Below are 23898 nucleotides of genomic sequence, written 5' to 3'. Positions count from 1 at the left end.
CATTGTCCTTGGACCAATCAGTTTCAAGGACAATGCATAAATTATCAGAGTATTGTTTTTTGTTTGCATTTGACTGCAAGTATTGTAGGTTAATGTAAACATGATTCCTCGCAAAAGGTGTCAGTTTTGTTGCCAGAAAAAAGGGGAAACCCCTATTAGTATATTTTGGTACTGGCAAAGGAGGTCCCATGATGGACTCCCACTAGTAAACTGGACTTTCGAGAAGGGGAATTTTTTGTTTACGAATTTCAAGAGCCGCCACCGCCCCGCGGGTTGGCTGACCCCTGCCCCATAACAACGGAGTCCGTCCGACCTCATCGGATCTTGGAAGCTGGGCAGGATTGAGCTTTGCCGGGCGACCGGCCGCGCATCATAACCTGGCGTTGTGGGCCACGGCGGGTCTACGTAGGGAGCATGCGGAGGGGCAGGACTGTGCTCCCAGATCCACGCTTCCCGCCTTTACCAACCCGCACTGCAGAGGTCGCGAACGGGTTTTGATTCCTTACCCGTACCCTGCAGAGGTGGGAAACGGGTTTTGATTCCTTACCCGTACCCGGCCGCACCAGGGTCGCAAATGGGTACCCGTACCCTACCCGAAATGAGTGACAAACGGTTACTCACCAGTGACTCACGGCCTACCCGTACCCGTACCTGGCTGCACCAGGGTTGCAAACGGGTACGGGTAGCCGGGTATCGGGTAGGGTACGGGTATCGGGTACCCGGTTGCGACCTCTGACGCACTGAAGCAGTGTGTAGGGCTGAACGATTTGGGGAAAATATCCAATTGCGATTTTTCTGACAGATATTGTGATTTGATTTGCGATTGCATTTTTTAAAAGTCAAGCCTTCAGTTCAAAATTCACTGTGTAATAGATTTTAAACACGTGATGGAGCATTACCACGTGATACCATCAAAATATGAACTGCTCTATATATTATAATGCAAGGATGAGGACTTTAAAGATATGAATTGCTTCCAACATGTTTTTATTACAATGTTTTAATTGAAATAGAATAAGTTGAATAAATGAAGTTATTATAATAATAAAATAATAAATCAATTCCAATAAGAAAGTCAAAGGACTTTTCAAATCTCAAAAAATCGCAGCCTTTGTTTAAAATTTTAAATCGATGAATTGGTCAGGCCTACCAGTGTGGTCATGACATACGGTCGGATTACCCCCCGCGCCCTCATCCAGCAGGGCAATAATAATTAGTAATAAAACATTTACAATAACGGGTGTTTTTTTTTTTATCTTTCGTGCAACTGTCTGTGAGAGATCGGATTTGTTTAATTTAACATGCGGACTCCAAATGTACAGCAGGCGTCGGGGTCGGGGATCGAACCCCCGACCTTCTGCGTACCAGCCGAGGAGGGTAACGTCACATCCACCATGTCGCTTGTGGGAGCTGCAATTTGAAACGCATTCCTGCGGAGGGAGCTGGTAGGAACGTTGGACTGCTCGGTCAATGGCCTGCAGGGTCAACGGCGGCGTGGTGTATTCCGCAAATATGGCCGACTGTGAGAGCGAGCACAAGCCGGCGTGAGTAGGTTAAACGTTGAGTTTTATAAGGGCACCACGGGGTGACCAGCCCCTCACCACCCAGCCCCACCCAGCCCACCCAGCCCCTCCCCATCCTCCCCACCCAGCCCCTCCCTCCCCACCCAGCCCCTCCCTCCACGACGGACGGACGGACACAATAATCCCCTGTGGGATGGTGTAACCAGGAGGTTCCTTCCAGTATAATCAAACAGCCAAGAAGCAGCAGAAGACGCTCAGTCTCTGAGAAAGTGAAAGCAAAATTAAACGGCCAATTCTGAACGTAACGTTACATCCAAGAGAAAGGATTAAAGATGAAATGTCCCCGTGAGAGTACGGACCTCTTATCTAGCGGAACACGCAGTAACAACCGTTCCGTCCCTCGTCTCATTAACATACGGAGTATGATGATGATGGTGATGATTTGTGTGCTGCCCACGGTATGGGAACTGACAGCTAAAGGTGCAGCCCTGCAATTCCTCGCCCACGTAACTGCCGGCGAAAGGGGCTGTCCACTCGATGGTGTTCGTGGGCCGACTTCTCCACGCCAGTCAGACGCGTTGGGAAGAAGTCGGAGTGCTGCCCACACACTACCGCAACCATCACGCGGCCTTGCCCATTGACTCAACGTGGTTGTGCAGTAGCTCATTTACACCGCTCGGGGGACACTGCCGTACCGGGAGATCGAACCGGGGCGACCTGGCGATTAAACAACGGCAGCATAGAGGCAACAGTACAACATCGGGGGGATCCGCTGCACTGCTCACAACAGCTCCGCAAGAGTCGATAACAGTCGGTCACACGCCACATCAAGCAAACTAAACTCAACACTATCAAAGCTATTGTTTTATGTTACCAGGTAAAGGCCTGCTGAGCTTAAATAGCTCTTTTTCAGAAGCGACCTGGCCACAAATGATAGCTCAGCCAAGTGCCTTGTCACGCGGACATGTATTATAGCAACCAAATATTCTGAACGCGTAGTGATGTTGATTCTGAATGCGGAGGGAAAAAAACCCGAGGACCCGGAGAAAAAGCTACGCGGCCATCACGAAGAGAGAGAGAGACACGCAAACTCCAAATATACAGCAGGCGTCATCTAGCCACCGTGATGATGATGAGACAGAGACGCAAACTCCAAATATACAGCAGCAGGCGTCAGGGTCGGAGTCGAACCCACGACCTGCACACCAGGCGAGGTAGTTAATATCTAGCCACCGTGACGATGATGAGAGAGAGACGCAAACTCAAAATATACAGCAGCAGGCGTCAAGTTCGGGATCGAACCCAAGACTTCCTGTATACCAGGCGAGGTAGTTAACATCTCCTAGCCACCGTGTTCATGATGAGAGGGAGACACACAAACTCCAATTATACAGTAGGCATCAGGGTCAGGATGGAACCCACGACCTCCTGTACACCAGGCGAGGTAGTTAACATCTCCTAGCCACCGTGTTCATGATGAGAGGGAGACACACAAACTCCAATTATACAGTAGGCATCAGGGTCAGGATGGAACCCACGACCTCCTGTACACCAGGCGAGGTAGTTAACATCTCCTAGCCTCCGCAGCGTCCAGGCTGAGCCGTGCTTAGCTCCCGAGGTGTCACGAGAGAGACGCCTTTGGTGAATTGGATCCCAGGCGGAACAATGTTAGCGGATTAGCGAAATCCTGAGGGGGGTTGGAGGGCACGGGACAGGTGGTGGTGCTGCTGCTGTACGAGCCCCGACTGCGAGAAACCACCCCATCGCCCCCTCCCCCCCCATGTCTGTTCCTCACTTTCTCTCTCCCGAACTCTCTCTTTATTTTACGATCAGAGGAAACAAGAAGATGCTCGGTTTAGTCGGCACTTTGCTTCGTTTATTATTTAGTTGTTGTTTTTCATTGCTCCCCCCCCCCCCCTTTTTAAATGAAAGATTTTACGTGTTTTACCATTGGGCAACAAAATCAATCTGTGCTAATTTCTTTGTCGACACAAACATCAACACGAAGAAGCACGCTCTGATCCTCCCCGTTACCCCTATCCCCTTTCTCTCTACCCCCTCTCTCTCTACCCCCTCTCTCTCTCTACCCCCTCTCGCTCTAACCCCTCTCTCTATCCCCTCTCTCTACCCCCTCTCTCTACCCCCTCAATCTCTACCCCTCTCTCTCTACCCCCTCTCTCTCTACCCCCTCTCTCTCTATCCCCTTTCTCTACCCCCTCTCGCTCTATCCCCTCTCTCTACCCCCTCTCGCTCTACCCCCTCTCTCTCTACCCCCTCTCTCTCTACCCCCTCTCTCTCTCTCTACTCCCTATCTCTACCCCCACTCTCTGTCTACCCCCTCTCTCTTTCTACCCCCCCCCCTCTCTCTCTGTCTACCACCTCTCTCCCTACCACCTCTCCCTCTCTCCCCTTGCCTCTCTCCAAAGCTCTCCACCGACCCACCCACCCACTCCCCCCCGCCCCCCACCCCCCGGCAGGTATTTTTAGCTGTGTGAGTGTCCCCAGGGGGAGGGGGGAGGGGGTGCGAGGCGGGCACCACATCGCCAACTGCGAGGCCAGTAGCACCCCAAAGGCCACAGCGCCAGTCACGAGCCGCCCCCCCCGTTACACCGAGTGTGTTCCCTACTCTCTATCGGTTAGCCCCCCCCACACCTCCCAGGATAAGTTAGAACCTGGGTCCATTAGTCGCCGGGACGGTGCCCACAATCACTAATTTCCTCGGGCTCCCCCTCCCAAAACCTCGCTGGTTGCGACTCACCCCGTCCCCTCCCCCCAGCAAGCGAGACTCATGGAGCTGAACGGCCACTTCTCGTCCTGGTACCGGCTGTCGGCCTGGTGAGTGAGTGGGTGAGTGCGTGGGTGGGTGGGTGGGTGAGTGGGTGGGTGGGTGAGTGGGTGAGTTTGTGGGTGAGTGGGTTAGTTTATTGAGTGAGCGGGTGAGTACGTGAGTAGGTGAGTTTGTTGAGTGAGCGGGTGAGTATGTGGGTGGGTGGGTGAGTGGATGGGTGGGTGAGTTTGTTGAGTGAGCAGGTGAGTACGTGGGTGAGTGGATGGGTGAGTGGGTGAATGGGTGAGTAGGTGGGTGAGTTTGTTGAGTGAGTGGGTGTGTGTTTGTATGACTGAGTGAGTGGGTGGTTAAATAAGTGGGTGAGTCATCGAGTGAGTAAATGGTCGAGTGAGTGGGTGGTTGAGGGAGTGAGCGGCAAGGGGGCGAGTGAGTGAATAAGCAGTTAAATGGGTGAGTGGTTAAGTAGGTGAGTGGTTAAACGAGTGAGTGGTTAAGTAGGTGAGTGGGTCGGTGAGTGGTTAAATGAGTGAGTGGTTAAACGAACGGATTAGAGACCAGTGAGTGAGATAGTGAGTGGGTGAGTGAGTGAGTGGGTGAGTGGATGCTTTACTGGGTGAGTGAGTGGATGCGTTATTGGGTGAGGGAGTGGGTGAGTGGATACGTTACTGGGTGAGTGAGTGGGTGATTGAGTGGGTGAGTGAGTGGGTGAGTTAGTGGGTGAGTGAGTGAGTGAGTGGATGCGTTATTGGGTGAGGGAGTGGGTGGGTGGATGCGTTATTTGGTGAGTGAGTGGTTGAGTGGATGCGTTAGTGAGTGAGTGAGTGGGTGAGTGGATGCGTTATTTGGTGAGTGAGTGGGTGAGTGGATACGTTACTGAGTGAGTGAGTGGGTGAGTGGATGCGTTATTGGGTGAGTGAGTGGGTGAGTGGATACGTTACTGAGTGAGTGAGTGGGTGAGCGGATGCGTTAGTGGGTGAGTGGATGCGTCATTGGGTGAGTGAGTGGGTGAGTGGATGCGTTACTGGGTGAGTGGTTGAGTGGATGCGTCATTGGGTGAGTGGTTGAGTGGATGCGTCATTGGGTGAGTGAGTGGGTGAGTGGATGCGTGAGTGTTTGAGTGGGTGGGTGAGTGGATGCGTCATTGGGTGAGTGAGTGGATGCGTTAGTGGGTGAGTGAGTGGGTGAGTGGATGCGTCATTGGGTGAGTGAGTGTGTGAGTGAGTGTGTGAGTGGGTGAGTGGATGCGTTACTGGGTGAGTGAGTGGGTGAGTACATGCATTATTGGGTGAGTGGGTGGGTGGGTGGTTGAGTGGGCAAGCAAGCGAGTAAGCTGGTGAGTGAGTTCACAAGCAGTGGATTAAGCGACGAGTCAGTATTCGCGTTCGTTCCGATCAACAGCTCCCTTTCTTGCGACGCAGCTTTAGCCGCGCTAAATGACAAAATAAATAAGCGGGCAAAGTCGCCGTCAAATATCTCCATCTCTGCACATGCCTTACATAACCCCAATTAGCCGTTCGGCCGCACTTCTGAGACCGCACACCATCAGAGGAATTTTTGATTTGAAGCTTTCGTGACTGCAGGAATCCATTCTCTCTGGTTCTTTGGGTAAAGTCACGTTGGTAAAAAAATACAAATTGTGATATATTATTATATTTTTTTATTTGAAGCTTTCGTGACTGCAGGAATCCATACTCTTTGGTTCTTTCGGTAAAGTCACGTTGGTAGAAAAATACAAAATAAATATTGTGATATATTATTTTCTTTTTCGATTTAAAGCTTTCGTGACTGCAGGAATTCACATTTTTGGTTCTTTCGATAAGGTCACGTAGAAGGGAAATAATGAAATAAAAAATAAAATAAATAAGAATTAAATAAAAATATATAAAACAATAAAATAAATTATTTCCCTTCTACGTGACTTCACCGAAAGAACCAAGAATATATATATATTATTTTTTGTTTTATTTTACCTTTCTGCCTACGTGACTTTACCGAAAGAACCACAGAGTATCGGAGGGAATTGAATCAGGACCAGCAGAAACGTCTGTCCCTGTTGTGTAAACGAACGCGGCGTGGTCGTCCCATCAGCGCGATGTTGACGACTGGGCGATCTTCCAGGGCGAGGAACCATCTCGGGACGACATGGGGACAGAGTTGAGCAACAGAACGACGTAAACGCATCACTCGAAGACAGAAAGTATGAAGAGGGTCACTGTCTGCGACTTATATTTTACACACACACACTGCTCGAGGATTAGGAGGGGGTAGATGCGGCCATCCAGGGCGGTGCGGGCACATCATTGATAGCCCACGGGGTACGGGAGTTTCACAAGGACATCTGTGTGTGATCCACCAATCCTAACTGCCGCTGCACCGGATGCACTACAGGCAGCCCGCGTGCAGCAGCAGCAGTAGTAGCCACCATCATCATCAGCAGCAGCATCATCATCAGCACCATCATCAGCAGCATCATCACCACCATCATTATCACAATCATCATCACCATCAGCAGCAGCAGCACCCTCATCATCACCACCATCATCACCATCATCACCACCCCCACCATCACCACCCCCATCATCACCATCATCACCACCATCATCACCACCATCATCATCACCACCATCATCACCATCATCACCACCATCATCATCATCATCACCATCATCACCATCATCATCACCACCATCATCATCACCACCATCATCACCATCATCACCACCCCCACCATCACCACCACCATCATCACAATCATCATCATCACCATCATCATCACCACCATCATCACCATCATCACCACCATCATCATCATCACCATCATCACCACCATCATCATCATCACCATCATCACCACCATCATCGCCACAATCACCACCACCATCACCACCATCACCACCACCACCACCACCACCATCATCACCACCGCCACCATCAACACCATAACCACCATCATCACCATCACCACAATCACCACCACCATCACCACCACCATCACCACCATAATCATCAGCACCATCATCAGCACCATCATCATCATCACCATCATCATCACTACCATCATCACCATCACCACCACCATCACCACCATCACCACCACCACCATCACCACCATCACCACCACCATCACCACCATCACCACCCCACCACCATCACCATCACCACCACCATCACCCCCCCCCCCCACCACGCGAGGCAAATTCATTTAGTTCCCCAAATCGGTTCTTCCCGTGCGCCTTCACGATGTCGCTGCCGGCGCCGTGAGCCACTGTGGGCGATGGTGACACCACGCAGATCGCCCCCGTCTCTCAAGTCGCCCTGGGTACAGGGGAGGGTGGACCTTCTTCAGTCCACCCACAGTTGCAGCGACGCGCAGGGAGAGATTTCGGATGGCCTAGTCATAGGAGGAAGTCGAGAAGAAAAGTGTTGACGAATGACCGGCGAATTCACAATTGACCGCACGCACGAGCCAGGCACGAGCCAGGCACGCACCAAGGCCACAAAGGCAAAGATCCCCCCCACACAGTGTAGCACTGAACAGACTTTTGGGGCAAGTGCTGTTCACGAGTAAGCACCGTATGAAGGCCGGCACTGTGTCACATGATGGGGTGGGGGGGGCAGCACCACGCCCGGCCACCTTTGTCTCCCCAGTGGCGATGCTTACACACGCACACCGAAACCGGATGCTCCATTTGAGGCTGAGCCGACCTAGTGGAGGGCCCAGGACCGATTTTAAATAATCGTGATTGGTGTTGGTGGCCGTGAACGGGAGTCGAACTCGGGACGCCGCGTTCGTAGCGCAGTCCCGCTAACAACCGCTGCACCACCGCTCCTCTCACGATGGTCACACAGGCGCGCACACAGGTACACACACAGGTACACACAGGCACACACACACACAGGCACACACACACAGGCACTCACAGGCACACACAGGCACACACACACAGGCACACGCACACAGGCACACACACACAGGCACACACACAGGTACGCACACAGGCACACACACACAGGCACACAAGCACAGACACACAGACACACACACAGGCACAGACACAGGCACACACACAGGCACACACAAACAGACACACACACACACAATCACACATACAATCACACACACACACAGGCACATACACACAAAGGCACACAGACACACAATCACACACACAATCACACACACACAGGCACACACACACACACAATCACACAGACACAGGCACACACACAGGCATACACAGGCACACACACACATACAGGCACACACACAGGCGTGTGACCCCTCTCCCCGGTCAACACCCGCCCGATGGGAGGTCACTCCTTCTCTGCTGCTGCTCTCCCCACCCCTCCCGCGTCTCGCCGTGACGTAGATTCAAGTCTCGACAACAAACGCTATCACGGGCTCGTGACTCTGTTGTAAAAACACGCGCACACGCATCTCAAAAACAGTGAGCAGCAAACTCTTCTTCAACCGAGCAAGGCTACGGGAGGCTTGGGAACTTTAAAGACAACATATAGAGCCGTCAACCCACACGGTTTACCACGTGTTCTCGTGCAGGGAAATTGAGTTTTCAGGTCCATACGGCAACAGCCGTTTCAATACGGGCAACACATTTTTTTGTGTCTATTTGTTCGTGTTTCTGCCGTGTGATGGGGCTTTGCAGGATGAATCTTGAGATAGATAAGGGCACGACGGGTGACCAATACTGTCTGAACGGGTCTGTAACGTGGTAGGGCACTGATAAGGGGTTGACAGGTGAGTGTGTGGGTTAGTGGGTGGGTGGGTGTGTGTGTGGGTGAGTGAGTGAATGATTGGGTGAGTGTGTGGGTGAGTGAGTGGGTGAGTGTGTGGGTGAGTGTGTGGGTGAGTGAGTGGGTGAATGTGTGGGTGAGTGAGTGTGTGTGTGGATGAGTAAGTGGGTGGGTGTGTGGGTGAGTGTGTGAGTGGGTGGGCGTGTGGGTGAGTGTGTGGGTGAGTGAGTTGGTGAGTGAGTGGGTGAGTGAGTGTGTGAGTGAGTGTGTGAGTGTGTGTGTGAGTGAGTGTGTGAGTGAGTGTGTGGGTGAGTGTGTGGGTGAGTGAGTTGGTGAGTGAGAGGGTGAGTGTGTGGGTGGGTGAGTGTGTGAGTGGATGAGTGATTGGTGAGTGAGTGAGTGTGTGGGTGAGTGAGTGGGTGAGTTTGTGGGCGAGTGTGTGTGTGATTGGGTGAGTGTGGAAGAGGTCACACCCTGTGAGTGGCTGGCTGAGGTACCAGCTGTTGAGGAAGTACTGAGGGCGATCCGGAGTCTGAGACCAGGGAAGGCACCGGGCAGAGATGATCTCCCAAGCGAAATGCTGAGGGAGGGTGGCGTTTGTGCACAGACTGCCCTATATGACATCATAACAACAGTCTGGACCACTGGACGGGTTCCGCAGGACTGGAAGGATGCCCTGGTGGTCCCCCTCTTTAAGAAGGGGGACCGTACCGACTGTAACAACTACAGGGGCATCTCACTCCTCAGTGTGCCGGGTAAGGTCCTGGCAAGGATTATTCAACATCGCCTTGCTAGGCACGCTGAGGAGAGGCTTGCGGAGCCCCAATGCGGTTTCAGGAAAGGGCGGTCCTGCACAGATGCCATATTTTCTGTCCGTCTGCTACAGCAGAGGTGTAGGGAATTCCAAAAAGACCTACATCTCTGCTTTATTGACCTGGTCAAGGCCTATGATACCATCAGTAGGACTGGGCTCTGGGTTGTTCTTCGTGCTTTCGGAGTCCCTGACCCTCTGCTCGCGATCATTAAGGACCTTCATGATGGTGAGCGGGCCCGCGTAAAACTACGTGGCCGGGAGTCGGAGCCTTTCCCTGTACACCTTGGGGTGCGACAGGGATGTCCTCTGGCTCCCACATTATTTAACATCTATTTCGAGAGCGTAGTTCGTGAAGCCTTCAATAGCTGTACCGGGGGAATTACCATTTGGTACAGATATAATGGGAGGCTGATCGACGCCCGGGTGCGATCAAGGGATGGCTCCCTATTGGTCAACCACGTTATGTATGCCGATGATTTGGTAATAGCTGCTCATTCAGAAGAGGAGTTGGAGACGCTGCTGCTGAGACTGGAGCGTGCCACTAAGAGGTGGGGCCTTACCATCAGCCCCACCAAAACTAAGCACCTGCCTGGGTATTTTGTACCATCGGGCACTTCACCCCCACAACTCCCAATCGGTGATGGGGCAGTTGTGGAGAGAGTGGAGAGTTTCCCATACCTGGGCAGTGTGCTTATGACCGGCTCCAGTTTATCAGCAGAGGTCTCACTCCGAATCAGTCGAGCGGCAATATCTTTTCATCGGTTGCGTAACGCTGTGTGGAAGCTACCTGGTCTGTCGCTCCGCACGAAGCTTCAGGTCTTCTCGGCCACGGTCATTCCCTCCCTTCTCTACGCTTGCGAAACGTGGACCCCCCTAGTGGAGCACCTTCGCCGGTTGGAAACATTTAGGCTAGCCTGCCTACGATCCATCCTGGGTTTAACCAGGCTGGATTGTGTGAGGAGCTCACAAGTCCTTGAAAGATCTGGGCAAAGTCCCATCAGTGAGCTCCTCCGGCAGGCAAGGCTGCGTTGGCTGGGTCATGTAGCCCGCATGCCCAGCCACCGCATGCCTAAACAGCTTTTGTTCGGCCGGATCGAGGGGGCTAAACGGGCGCGGCACGGGCTAGAGAAGAGATGGAGTGATGTGGTACAGGAGGACGTGGAGCTGAGTGGACTTGCCGATGACTGGTACCAGCGGTGTCAAGATCGACCTCAGTGGAGGAGGCTCGTGAAGGACGCTACTGGGCAGTTGGAGGCAGTCGCCCTCCAACAACAACGGAGGGCGGAGGAGCGACGCTCACAACAACGAGCGGAGCGCCGGGTGGCTAAAGCACAGCAAGTTGGCACAGTAGGGGGCACAGGTGGTGCATCAGCCAGTCATCTCGGTCATCTCCGTCAGTCGACCCGTGGCACTTGGGTCTGCCCCGTGACCTCCTGCCAGCGGGCGTTCGACACTTCACGTGGCCTCAGGGTGCACATGGCCTGGCACAAGCGTCGTGGTGACGTCACCGCCACTTAGTGGCGAATGGCGGTTGTTGTGTTGTTGTTGTTGTTGTTGTGTGAGTGAGTGAGTGTGTGGATGAGTGATTGGTGAGTGAGTGTGTGGGTGAGTGTGTGGGTGAGGGATTGGTGAGTGAGTGTGTGAGTGTGTGAGTGAGTTTGTGAGTGAGTGGGTGAGTGAGTGAGTGTGTGAGTGAGTGTGTGAGTGAGTGAGTGGGTGGGTGAGTGTGTGGGTGAGTGAGTGGGTGAGTGTGTGGGTGAGTGTGTGAGTGAGTGGGTGAGTGAGTGAGTGTGTGAGTGGGTGAGTGAGTGTGTGGGTGAGTGAGTGTGTGGATGAGTGTGTGAGTGAGTGAGTGTGTGAGTGTGTCGGTGAGTAAGTGGGTGAGTGAGTGGGTGAGTGTGTGAGTGAGTGGGTGAGTGTGTGAGTGAGTGGGTGAGTGTGTGAGTGTGTGAGTCAGTGTGTGAGTGTGTGTGAGTGAGTGGGTGAGTGGGTGAGTGAGTGAATGTGTGAGTGAGTGAGTGGGTGAGTGTGTGTGTGAGTGAGTGAGTGTGTGAGTCTGTGAGTGAGTGAGTGTGTGGATGAGTGAGTGTGTGGGTGAGTGTGTGAGTCAGTGTGTGAGTGTGTGTGTGTGTGTGAGTGAGTGTGTTAGTGAGTGTGTGAGTGAGTGAGTGTGTGAGTGAGTGTGTGTGAGTGAGTGTGTTAGTGAGTGTGTGAGTCAGTGTGTGAGTGTGTGTGTGTGAGTGAGTGTGTGAGTGAGTGTGTGAGTGTGTGAGTGAGTGAGTGTGTGAGTGAGTGGGTGAGTGTGTGAGTCAGTGTGTGAGTGTGTGTGAGTGTGTGTGAGTGAGTGAGTGTGTGAGTCTGTGAGTGAGTGAGTGAGTGTGTGGATGAGTGAGTGTGTGGGTGAGTGGGTGAGTGTGTGAGTCAGTGTGTGAGTGTGTTAGTGAGTGTGTGAGTGAGTGAGTGTGTGAGTGAGTGGGTGAGTGAGTGTGTGAGTGTGTGAGTGAGTGAGTGTGTGAGTGAGTGGGTGAGTGTGTGAGTCAGTGTGTGAGTCAGTGTGTGAGTGTGTGAGTGGGTGAGTGGGTGAGTGTGTGAGTGAGTGTGTGAGTGTTAGTGAGTGTGTGAGTGTGTGAGTGGGTGAGTGGGTCAGTGTGTGAGTCAGTGTGTGAGTGTGTGAGTGGGTGAGTGGGTGAGTGTGTGAGTGAGTGTGTGAGTGTTAGTGAGTGTGTGAGTGTGTGAGTGGGTGAGTGAGTGAGTGTGTGGGTGAGTTCGCGGGGGGCGACGCGAAACCGCGCGGGGGACGTTCTACGCTTCCCGTGTGCAGGCGAACTTCACGCCACGGAACTCGTCGTGAGCAGTTCGCCCCCCCACCCTCCCCCCCTTACATCCACTTCCCCGGCGGAACGAACAAGAGGTCCCATTGGGGATGGATTCGGTGCCGACGACGATGTCCCCGGCTGGGCATCTACGACCCGAGCTGACGTTGCCAATGTTTTCGCGATTGACTTTGCGATGGACAAAGTGCCTGAAGTCAACAGCCCCCATCTCTCTCTCTCTCTCGAGTCTCTTCCACTCTCGAACATCGCCACATACCAGGACGCAGCTGCCACCTGCAGTGCCGGATTATCCTTAGGAGCAAAAGTAGCTCCATGTGTAGTAGCTACACGTGTAGTAGCTACACAAGTAGCTACTACACATGTAGCTACTACACGTGTAGTAGCTACACGTGTAGTAGCTACTACACGTGCAGCTACTACACGTGTAGTAGCTACTACACATGTAGCTACTACACGTGTAGTAGCTGCACGTGTAGTAGCTACTGCACGTGTAGTAGCTACTACACGTGCAGCTACTACACGTGTAGTAGCTGCACGTGTAGTAGCTACTACACGTGTAGTAGCTACACGTGTAGTAGCTACACGTGTAGTAGCTACACGTGTAGTAGCTGCACGTGCAGTAGCTACACGTGTAGTAGCTACACGTGTAGTAGCTGCACGTGTAGTAGCTACTACACGTGTAGTAGCTGCACGTGTAGTAGCTACTACACGTGTAGTAGCTACACGTGTAGTAGCTACACGTGTAGTAGCTGCACGTGTAGTAGCTACTACATGTGTAGTAGCTGCACGTGTAGTAGCTACTACATTTGTAGTAGCTGCACGTGTAGTAGCTACACGTGTAGTAGCTACGTGTAGTAGCTACACGTGTAGTAGCTACACGTGTAGTAGATACATGTGTAGTCGCTACATGTATAGTAGCTACATGTGTAGTAGCTGCACGTGTAGTAGCTACGGGCCCCGCACTTTCAAGGGCCCCGCGCTAAATGCTTTCACGCTATCAATTCCGGTTCAGTGATTCTACACTTGCTCTATTACTATAGTACTATACCGCCTTCAACTTTTACGAGCGACTGGGTATTTAAGGTTAGCGATTTGTCGTATTACCGACTGTATAGCAAATTCAAAAATACAATTACTTTACCAACGAACTCGTTTTGTTTTATTGCAGCATTGCTATTAATTACGATGCCACCTTAAACGACTGTGTCATCAAAGTTCGGTGACTACTTTTTGTAATCCCTTGCTAGGGGCCGTCCATAAATGACGTCACGCACCTAGGGGAGAAGGGGGGTTAGACATTTGTGACGATGTGTGACGAGAGGGGGATGAGAAATGTGACCTCACGTCAAAATGCGCAACTTTAAATAAATATATAATAGTTATAACAACACTAATTGCTATAGCAACACTCCTACAACATCAGAGTGCAGCGCCACATTAAATATGCACTACAATGACAATAGTTTAAAGCGATTTGAAGCATGTTTAATTTTAAAAATGGAAATATGGTTTTGGGGGGGGGGGGGGGCAGAGCTTTGTGACGTCATATTTGAGAGGGGAGGTCTGACTTTTTGTGACGCCGTGTGACGAGGGGGGGGGATCAAAAATAGTCCAAAATCGCGTGACGTCATTTATGGAAGGCACCTTATTAAATATTTTCCAACGTCAAATTGGCATTACCTGAACGGGGAAGTTTATAGCGAGATTACACAATATTGTGCAAATGTGGCACTCATGCGGTTTACATATTACGCGAGTCTGGTTGACACGTTAAGTGACTTTATTAAATCCTTCATCAGTCCCTCCAGAAAAACGCGATTATGCGATCGCAAGATTTCACGCAAAATCAGCCAAAGTCCGCATATTTATGCGGGGGGCGCGTTTTTTCAAATACGCCGCACTTTCGCCGCATAAATTGCAGATTTCCGCGCGCAAAATATGCGGGCTTGCATGATTTCATAATCCCCGCATTTTCGTTGCAAAAAGTCACATATATCTTAGCAGAAAGTTGAAAAATGTTGCGTTTACTTCACACAAGCGCAGCCATTTCCCCTGTTGCCATGGGAACGTTATGAAGTGACGTCACTCATTACGCGACATCATTGAAAAGCTGCAAACCCCGCGATGCCAATGAAACCATGATGAAGCCCGCAAATCTTTCTCATTTGCCAACAAACATAAGCGCAAAAGACCGCGCAAAGCAGTTTCCCAGTGTGTTACATGACAGTGGGGGCAAATTATTTTGCATAGCTACCTCTGTAAAACAGGAAGCACACATTTTATTTTATAATATTTTATTTATTCATTTTTACAGAAGTTGTAGCATATTCATTTTGTAAAGCTACAGAACTTGTTCGACTCAATGTTTTGTAAGTTTGAGCCATCTGTTTGTTAAGGTCTGAAATAAAACAAGATGAGAACTTAAATATTCCCAGCACTTTCTGTGATGTAGTATGCTTGCTTATCATAGGAAGTAATAAGAAATGACTCTTTACATTAAAGTAGTAGCCTAGTGAATAGGGTGTTGGGGGAATCACTTTTTTTCTCTTTTTCATCAAACCGCAGTTTTTGCAAGTTCCCGCAATTTTTGCAAGTTCCCGCAATTTAATCGCATAAAATTGCATAAATATCCCGCATATTCCATCGCATTTTTTAAGAAAACGTGCCGCATAATCAACGATTTTTGCCCGCAACAATCACCAAAAAACTCCGCGTTTTTCTGGAGGGACTGCTTTATATTAAGTTCGCTTGCTTGCTGCTTGCGTGCTTGCGTGCTTGCTTACGACCGTGCAAATTTTTCGGTCGTTTTTTAACCCACTTCCCGTGATCCAATCGAGCTGACATTTTTCACACAGACTCGTTGTCCGTGACAATTAATTTTCATGAAAATTTTTTTCAAAATTTTACACTGTTTAGGGAAATTTTTTTAAATATTTAATTACCAATTGCTTAATGCTGGCAGACAATCATCTGACCCATAGGTGGCAGCCATCTCAAGCCAGAGGACGAGAGGACTCTAGCCGCCACGCATATAAAGGATTTAGAGTGAAAAACTTTGTTTTTACGGGTTAATTTTTTAAGCTATTGAAGATTGCATGCCTGAGGTTGATGTCAGTTGTGGTGAAAGTGGCAGTCTCACAAGATACAATTGAAGCCTTGCGAATGATTCACAACCGCACAATGATTCGTGAAAGCTGACCGGCTCGTGACGTTCTTGTTGTTGAATCTTTTATTTGACCATTCACAGTTTCATGAGCACAAGAAGCAGGTAACGGTTCCGTAGCGCCGTTCCATGGCGAGCAATGTTTGTTGGACAGTATGTTGGACGTACTGCGCTTGGGGGGCGGGGGGGGGAATAATAAAAAAAAATAAAGTTAAGACGTGGACTGGAAAAGAGAGAGAGTAGGGAGAGAGGGGGTAGAGAGAGAGGGGGGGGGTAGAGACTTTTGACTTTTAAACAACTTTTATTGCCGCCAGCAGCAAGAGCACTGGAGGCGATTCCGATATGAAATACACAAAGTCACAGGCAAACAAATGAAAACAAACGCTGTAAATCCACGCGCTGTGGCGCTAAATGCACCGCGCGAGAGGGAAGGGGGTAAGAAGGAGGAGAGCGGAGCGTGAAATATGTTGTGAAATATTTCATTTAAAAAGGGGGGGGGACGTAAAGCAGAGCATTGAAAAACTAACGAGACGATGAACGAAGCAAAGTGCCGGCTACACCGATAATGTTCTTGTTTCTAGATTTGAAGCTTTCGTGACTGCAAGGATTCATATTCTTAGGTTTTTTTCGGTAAAGTCACGTAGGTATAAAATTAAAATTCATAAAAGCAAAATAAAAATAAAATAAAAATCACGACGTTTCGGAGGCAACACAAGCTGTATCAAGTGATACAGCAAGCGTGCTGTGACCGTTCCACCTGAAGACGGAAGCTTGTGTTGCCTCCGAAACGTCGTGATTTTTATTTTACTTTTATTAATTTAAATGTTTTACCTACGTGACTTTACCGAAAAAACCTAAGAATATGAACTCTTGTTTCCTCTGATCGTAAACAAAGAGAGAGAAAGAGAGTTGACCCCACTCCCTCGACGTGACCGACACGTGGGAGCGTCGCCATTGGCCGGTGCCGGCGCCACGTGACCGTGACGCTGCTTTATACTGAGACGGGAACAATGGTGGCGTGGGGGAGGAGAAACCCGGAGTGGCACGTGGGGAGGGGAGGGGTGGGGTGGGGAGGGGAGGGGTGGGGAGAGGGGAGGGGTGGGACAAACAGCTGCGGGAAGAGACTCCCTCGTACGGGAATCAGACCAACCTGCCAACCCCCCCCCCCCCCCCACTTTACCCCCCCGCACTCTTTCCCCCACCTCACATCACCTCCCCCCACTGTGACCCCCCAGCCCCACTTCAGACCCCCCTCCCCCACGCTGTCCCCCCACCCTTACTTCATCCCCACTCATCTCCCCCCTATTTCACCCCTCCCATTCACCTCCCTCCCACTTCACCCCCCCACCCTGTCCCCCCCTTCACCTCCCCCCCACTTAGCCCCCCCCCACCCTGTCCCCCCCCTTCACCTCCCCCCCCCCACTTCACCCCCCCACCCTGTCCCCCCCTTCACCTCCCCCCCACTTAGCCCCCCCCCCCCACCCTGTCCCCCCCTTCACCTCCCCCCCACTTTACCCCCCCACCCTGTCGCCCCCTTCACCTCCCCCCCCCCACTTCACCCCCCCACCCTGTCCCCCCCCTTCACCTCCCCCCCCACTTAGCCCCCCCCCCCACCCTGTCCCCCCCCTTCACCTCCCCCCCCCACTTCACCCCCCCACCCTGTCCCCCCCTTCACCTCCCCCCCACTTCACCCCACCCCCTGTCCTCCCCTTCACCTCCCCCCCCCTTCACCTCCCCCCCACTTTACCCCCCCACCCTGTCCCCCCCTTCACCTCCCCCCCACTTCACCCTCCCACCCTGTCCCCCCCTTCACCTCCCCCCCACTTCACCCCACCCCCTGTCCCCCCCTTCACCTCCCCCCCACTTCACCCCACCCCCTGTCCCCCCCTTCACCTCCCCCCCACTTCACCCCACCCCCTGTCCTCCCCTTCACCTCCCCCCCACTTCACCCCCCCATCCTGTCCCCCCCCTTCACCCCACCCCCTGTCCCCCCCTTCACCTCCCCCCCACTTACCCCCCCCACCCTGTCCCCCCCACCCTGTCCCCCCCTTCACCTCCCCCCCCACTTACCCCCCCCCCCACCCTGTCCCCCCCCACCCTGTCTCCCCCTTCACCTCCCCCCCACTTCACCCCCCCCACCACCACCACACACGGCAGAGTTGAGCTAAAACAACACAGAGGGGCGGGGGTGCTGCTGAACCTCGGGCGAGGGCAACTTGAATGAAGCGGGCAATGTCTCTTCCTGGCCCTCCACGCAAAATACAAACCATAATATACAAACTGTAGCAAAGCGTTCCCAAGCACAACCCCATCGCGGCGAGCGTGGCGTTTCAGCGTAAAAAAACAACACAGACAATTTTTTTTTTCGATTTAAAGCTTTCGTGACAGCAGGGATACATCTTCTTGGTTCTTTCGGTAAAGTCACGTAGAAGGGAAATAATAAAATAAGAAAAATTAAAACATTAAATAATTATCACGACGTTTCGGCCACAACGCAAGCAGCCGTCCTCAGGTGAAGAACAGGTCTGTCGGGAAGACAGCGTCTGAATGAAACACCACCAGGCTTGGAGCGTATATTTAAGCTGGGTTGGAGGTGGAAGAGCGCCTTGACAAAAGAATTTGCATATCAAGAGGAATTTAGCATATTTATGGGAAATGCAGATATGGGATTAGTCACTACTTGTGAAATGCGTAGGAGGTGGGCGGGGGGTTTCACACAGACAACAACAAAGACATTGAATCAACGCTGGTGGCCTGCCAGATGTTTATATCGTCAAAGATATGGGGTTGGTCCTAGATTGACGGACAATTACACTGCGTGACGATGTGAAAACGGGATCGAGTGTTTCCCCCTCGACCCGCGTCGGTTTTTCTCCGGGCGCTCCGGTCCCTTCTACCAAGTTGAACGCCCCATTAATTGAGCCGTCGACACCTTCATATGTAGGGGACCGCCAGAGCTTGGGGCAATCGTTGGTTACCGCCGGCTCATCGGCGGCCGCTGCCGCTGCCCGACTCTTCCCACCTCCACGCAACGAGCCCAGAGCGGAAAACCGCGTGCGCGCGTTACAAGTTGAAGTCATCATCATCGTCACTATCATCACCGTCACTATCATCGTCATCATCATCGTTACTATCATCATCGTTACTATCATCATCGTCACTATCATCATCGTCATCATCACCATCCTTCACCACCGTCACCATCGTCATCATGATCATTGTCATCATCATCGTCACTATCGTCACCATCATCATCGTCATCATCATCGTCACTATCGTCACCATCATCATCATCGTCCGTGACTCCGCAAAAATCTGTTGTGGGTTATTTTTTGTGCTCAGTTCCGTTCCGTTCCCGCACCCCGCGGGCTCGCAGTGCCACCCGCACACCCACATACACACACACACACCCACATACACCCACATACACATACATACACACACCCACACACACACACCTACATACATACACCCCCACACACACACACCACCACACACATATACCCCCACACACACACCACCACCACACACACACCACCACACACATACACACACCCATACACACACCCCCACACACACACCCACATACCCCCAACATACACACACCCACACACACCCCCACATACACACCTACACACACACCCCGCACACCCCCACACACTCACACACACACTCCCACACACCCCCACACACTCACACACACACTCCCACACACCCCCACACACTCCCACACACACACACCCACACACACACACACCCCCACACACACACACCCCCACATACACACACCCCCACATACACACACACCCCCCCACACACACACACCCCTACTCCCCCCACAAACCCCACCCCATCCACGGCTATTTGTGGATAGCGGCGGCGGGCAATGGGAGTAGCAAGCTGGGCCTGCCAGGTCGTTAAGTGAGCTGCTCCCCACCCCCTCCCCACTCCCCCTTCGTGGTGGTTGTGTATGTGGTGGTGTGTATGTGTGTATGTTCATATACTGTCGGACCGTATGTAACCAACCGTGAGTGTGTGGGTGAGTGAGTGGGTGTGTGGGTTAGTGAGTGGGTGAGTGTGTGGGTGAGTGAGTGGGTGAGTGAGTGGGTGAGTGAGTGGGTGAGTGTGTGAGTGAGTGTGTGGGTGAGTGAGTGGGTGGGTGAGTGAGTGGGTGAGTGAGTGTGTGAGTGTGTGGGTGAGTGATCGGGTGAGTGGGTGAGTGAGTGTGTGGGTGAGTGAGTAGGTGGGTGAGTGGGTGGGTGAGGGTGTGAGTGGGTGAGTGGGTTAATGTGTGGGTCAGTGGGTCAATGCGTGGGTGGGTGAGTGTATGTGTGTATGTTGAACTTATTTCGGACTGTACGTAGCCAACCGTGAGTGGGTGGGTGAGTGAGTGAGTGGGTGAGTCAGTGGGTGAGTGAGTGGGTGAGTCAGTGGGTGAGTGTGTGGGTGAGTGTGTGAGTGGGTGAGTGGGTGGGTGAGTGTATGTATTTTGAACTTCTTTTGCACCCTACATAGCCAACCGCGCTAATCAAAGTTGCGGGGGACTGACAATTAAACTAAACATAAAATGTTATGTAGTTCTAAACAATCAGTGGTGTCTGACTGGGTTCGAACACCGCGTGTCTGGGGCCGTCCATAAATGACGTCAATCACCGGGGGGGGGGGGGTCAGACATTTGTGACAATCTGTGACGAGGGGGGGGGTTCAGAAATGTGACGTCACATCAAAATGCGCCACTTTAAATAAATATAGACAACACGTTCTACTTAATTAAATAGACTTTTTAATAAATGTTTTCTCCTACAACATCAGAGTGCAGCGCCACATTAAATACGCACTACAATGACAATAGTTTAAAGCGATTTGAAGCATGTTTTATTTTTGGGGGGGCGGGGGGACAGAGCTTTGTGACGTCATATTTGAGGGGGGGGGTTTGACTTTTGTGACGCCGTGTGACGAAAGGGGGGGGGAGGGCAAAAATCGTCCAAAATCGCGTGACGTCATTTATGGACGGCCCTCTCTCGCGCCCGTGACTGTGATGACGACACATGATTCAACTCGGGTGGTCAGAGTCAGGTGACTCATCATCTTCGTACGTGCGCACGTTGAATTTCTTTCGCACCGTACGTAGCCGAGCGTGCTCATCAGATGGTGCGAGGGTTGGACGTCAGGCTACACGCAAAAAGCACTTCTCAATAAACGAATTCTCAATGTCTAGTGGTGTCGCGGTGTACGGTAGTGTCGTGTGTAGTGCGCTATATAGCGTAGTGTAAAGAAGTGGAGCGTGTGTAGTAGTTCATAGTGTAGTCGTTTAATGTATCGGAGTGCATTGTAAGGTCGTGTGTTGTGTAGTAGTTTGTTCTGTACGTTGAACTTCTTTCGCACCGTACGTAGCCGAGCGTGCTAATCGGAGGTGCGGGGGAAGGACAGCAAACTAAACTACAAACAGCAGTTCTAAAGAAATGAGTTGGTCAATCTGGACGATGATTTACAAGTGCATCGCTCCAGTGGCTTCCTAATACCGGAAGCAAGAGCGTTCCAGACGGCCATGGAAGAGGCGCATCTCAGAGGTCGCAACCGGGTACCTGATACCCGTACCCTACCCGATACCCGGCTACCCGTACCCGGCCGGGTACGGGTACGGATAGCCGTTTGCGACCCTGGTGCGGCCAGGTACGGGTACGGATCGGCCGTGAGTCACTGGTGAGTCACCGTTTGTCACTCATTTCGGGTAAGGTACGGGTAGGGAACGTACCCGGCCGGGTACGGGTATCCGTTTGCGCCCCTTGTGCGGCCGGGTACGGGTAAGGAATCAAAACCCGTTTGCGACCTCTGGCGCATCTGAGAAATTAAAAAGGACCACGACCTGAACACCAAACGCAGTTCTATGGAAATGAGTTTTCCTCGGGATCCATAGGCGTACATAGAGACGCAGATATAGAACGGCAACACATTTTAACCTCTTCTTGGTTCTTTCGGTAAAGTCACGTAGAATGGAAATAATAAAATAATACAAATAAAACATAATAAAATAATTCTCACGACGTTTCGGCCATAACGCAAGCAGCCGTCCTCAGGTGAAGAATAGGTCTGTCGAGAAGACAGAGTCTTTACTTAATGGAGCTTTATGCCCCGCTTATGAGAAATTAATACGTATCGGGGGGGGGGGGGGGTTGATTGCCATGTGATGAATACCTCCCACACGACAGGGCATGTGAGAAGATGGCTCTGGTCCCGTGGTGAGGATTAGGGGTGATTTAAGGGACCTTGGAAGAATGTCCATCACCTCATTAGTAGAGTTTGTACTGCCCTTAAATGAGCTCAATTCCCACTCTGATGCTGGCGAATGGCACGTGACCCAGCGCTGTGCGGGCAGTAGCGAGGGTTGGTGGGTCACCGCAAACTCAGATGTTTGTCGTAGGAGAAGGCAGTGACCACAATGCCTTGCCAGCTGGTAAAATACTAAATAGTTTACTTTAAGTTTCGATTTAAAGCTTTCGTGACTGCAGGGATTCATCTTCTTGGTTCTTTCGGTAAAGTCACGTAGAATGGAAATAATAAAATAATAAAAATAAAATATGACAAAAATTATTCTCACAACGTTTCGGCCACAACGCAAGCAACCATCCTCAGGTGGAGAACAGGTCTGTCGGAAAGACAGAGTCTGAATGACACACCCCAGGCTTGGAGCGACTACCACCTGAGGACGGCTGCTTGCGTTGTGGCCGAAACGTCGTGAGAATTATTTTATTATATTTTATTTTTATTATTTTATTATGTTTTGTTTTTATTATTTTATCATTTCCATTCTACGTAGTTTAGTTGAAGTTTAGAACCACGATTCGCCGCTTTATTGAGCTTATCCAATTGTGGCCGGTCGCTTCTGAAAGAATAAGAGCTACAGTACGTAGCTCGGTGGTGGAATTTCAAGTAGTTTAGTTTTAGTTTAGAACGACGATAAGCCACTTTGGGTCTTTCGGTAAAGTCACGTAGATAGGTTCAATCGAAACATCGTGAGAATTGTATTGTTTTATATTTTCTTATTTCCCTTCTACGTGACTTTACCGAAAGAACCAAGAATATGAATTTATGCAGTCACGAAAGCTTTAAGTCAAGAGATAAGCCATTTAGTTGAGCTATTATCTGTTGACAGGTGGCTTAAAAAAAAAACTTTCCAGCTCAGTAGGGTCATGCCTGGTAAGTTAAAAACAACGGTGAAATGATAATTGGTTTTTTACCCTTCTATCTGGCAACAAAACTGACACCTTTTTTACAAGGAGTCATGTTTGCATAGACCACAATACCTGCAGTCATAATGCAAACAAAAAACATAACTCTGATAATGTGCACTGTCCTTGAAGTTGATTGGTCCACACCCGAGACAGCTTTCCTTAGAGCCTAGCCTCACATGGGTTGGACCAGATGACGCCAAAAGGCGGTGAAATGGTCAAGAGTTTAACAAACATTTGCGCCCCCCCCCCCCACCCCCGGCGTTGCAGGCCGGAGCTGGAGAGCGGCGACGGCTCGCCGGGCCCCACCGCAGAAGAGGAGTGCGGCCACAACGGCGGCGGCGGCAAGGAGCAGGAGAAGGATGACTCCGAGGGGCGTCACGGTGGCAAGGAGGAGCAGGAGGAGGAGGACCCACGCCGCCGGCCCAAGGACTCGAGCGGCCACGGCGACTCGGACTTTGGAGACGGCCAAGAAGATCCGCAGGATTACTGTCCCGGTGAGGGATCCGCTGCCCGTCTGCCAGAGGTCGCAAACGGGTTTTGATTCCTTACCCGTACCCGGCTGCACCAGGGTCGCAAACGGCTACCCGTACCCATACCCAGCCGGGTACGGGTAGCCCGGTTTCGGGTAGGGTACGGGTATCGGGTACCCGGTTGCGACCTCTGCCATCCGCAGGATTCAATGGGAGGAGGGACAAATCGTCGTCGTCGTGAATTGTTAGAACAGACCGTGGCGCGCGTAACACGTTCCCTTCGGAGTGTGCAGGTAGGAACTTGATTAGACAGCGCATTCGT

General features: G+C 51.5%; 1 protein-coding gene across 1 annotated transcript in view; it reads left to right on the top strand.

Annotated features, from left to right (window-relative positions):
* Positions 1 to 4146: 4146 nt before the first annotated feature.
* LOC144945685 (SRSF protein kinase 3-like) overlaps positions 4147 to 23898 on the top strand; it is a 56478-nt gene continuing 36726 nt past the window's right edge. The window contains exons 1-2 of the mRNA XM_078874252.1: positions 4147 to 4358; positions 23374 to 23600. Of these exons, the coding sequence (XP_078730378.1) occupies positions 4312 to 4358; positions 23374 to 23600 (274 nt within the window). The 5' untranslated portion in view covers positions 4147 to 4311. The remainder of the gene's footprint in view (positions 4359 to 23373; positions 23601 to 23898) is intronic.

This window comes from Lampetra fluviatilis, chromosome 38 (genome assembly GCF_964198595.1).
Source record: "Lampetra fluviatilis chromosome 38, kcLamFluv1.1, whole genome shotgun sequence".
NCBI classification, from domain to species: Eukaryota; Metazoa; Chordata; class Hyperoartia; order Petromyzontiformes; family Petromyzontidae; genus Lampetra; species Lampetra fluviatilis.
The sequence above is the reverse complement of the archived record's forward strand: the minus strand, read 5'-3'. Positions and strand labels throughout refer to the sequence as shown.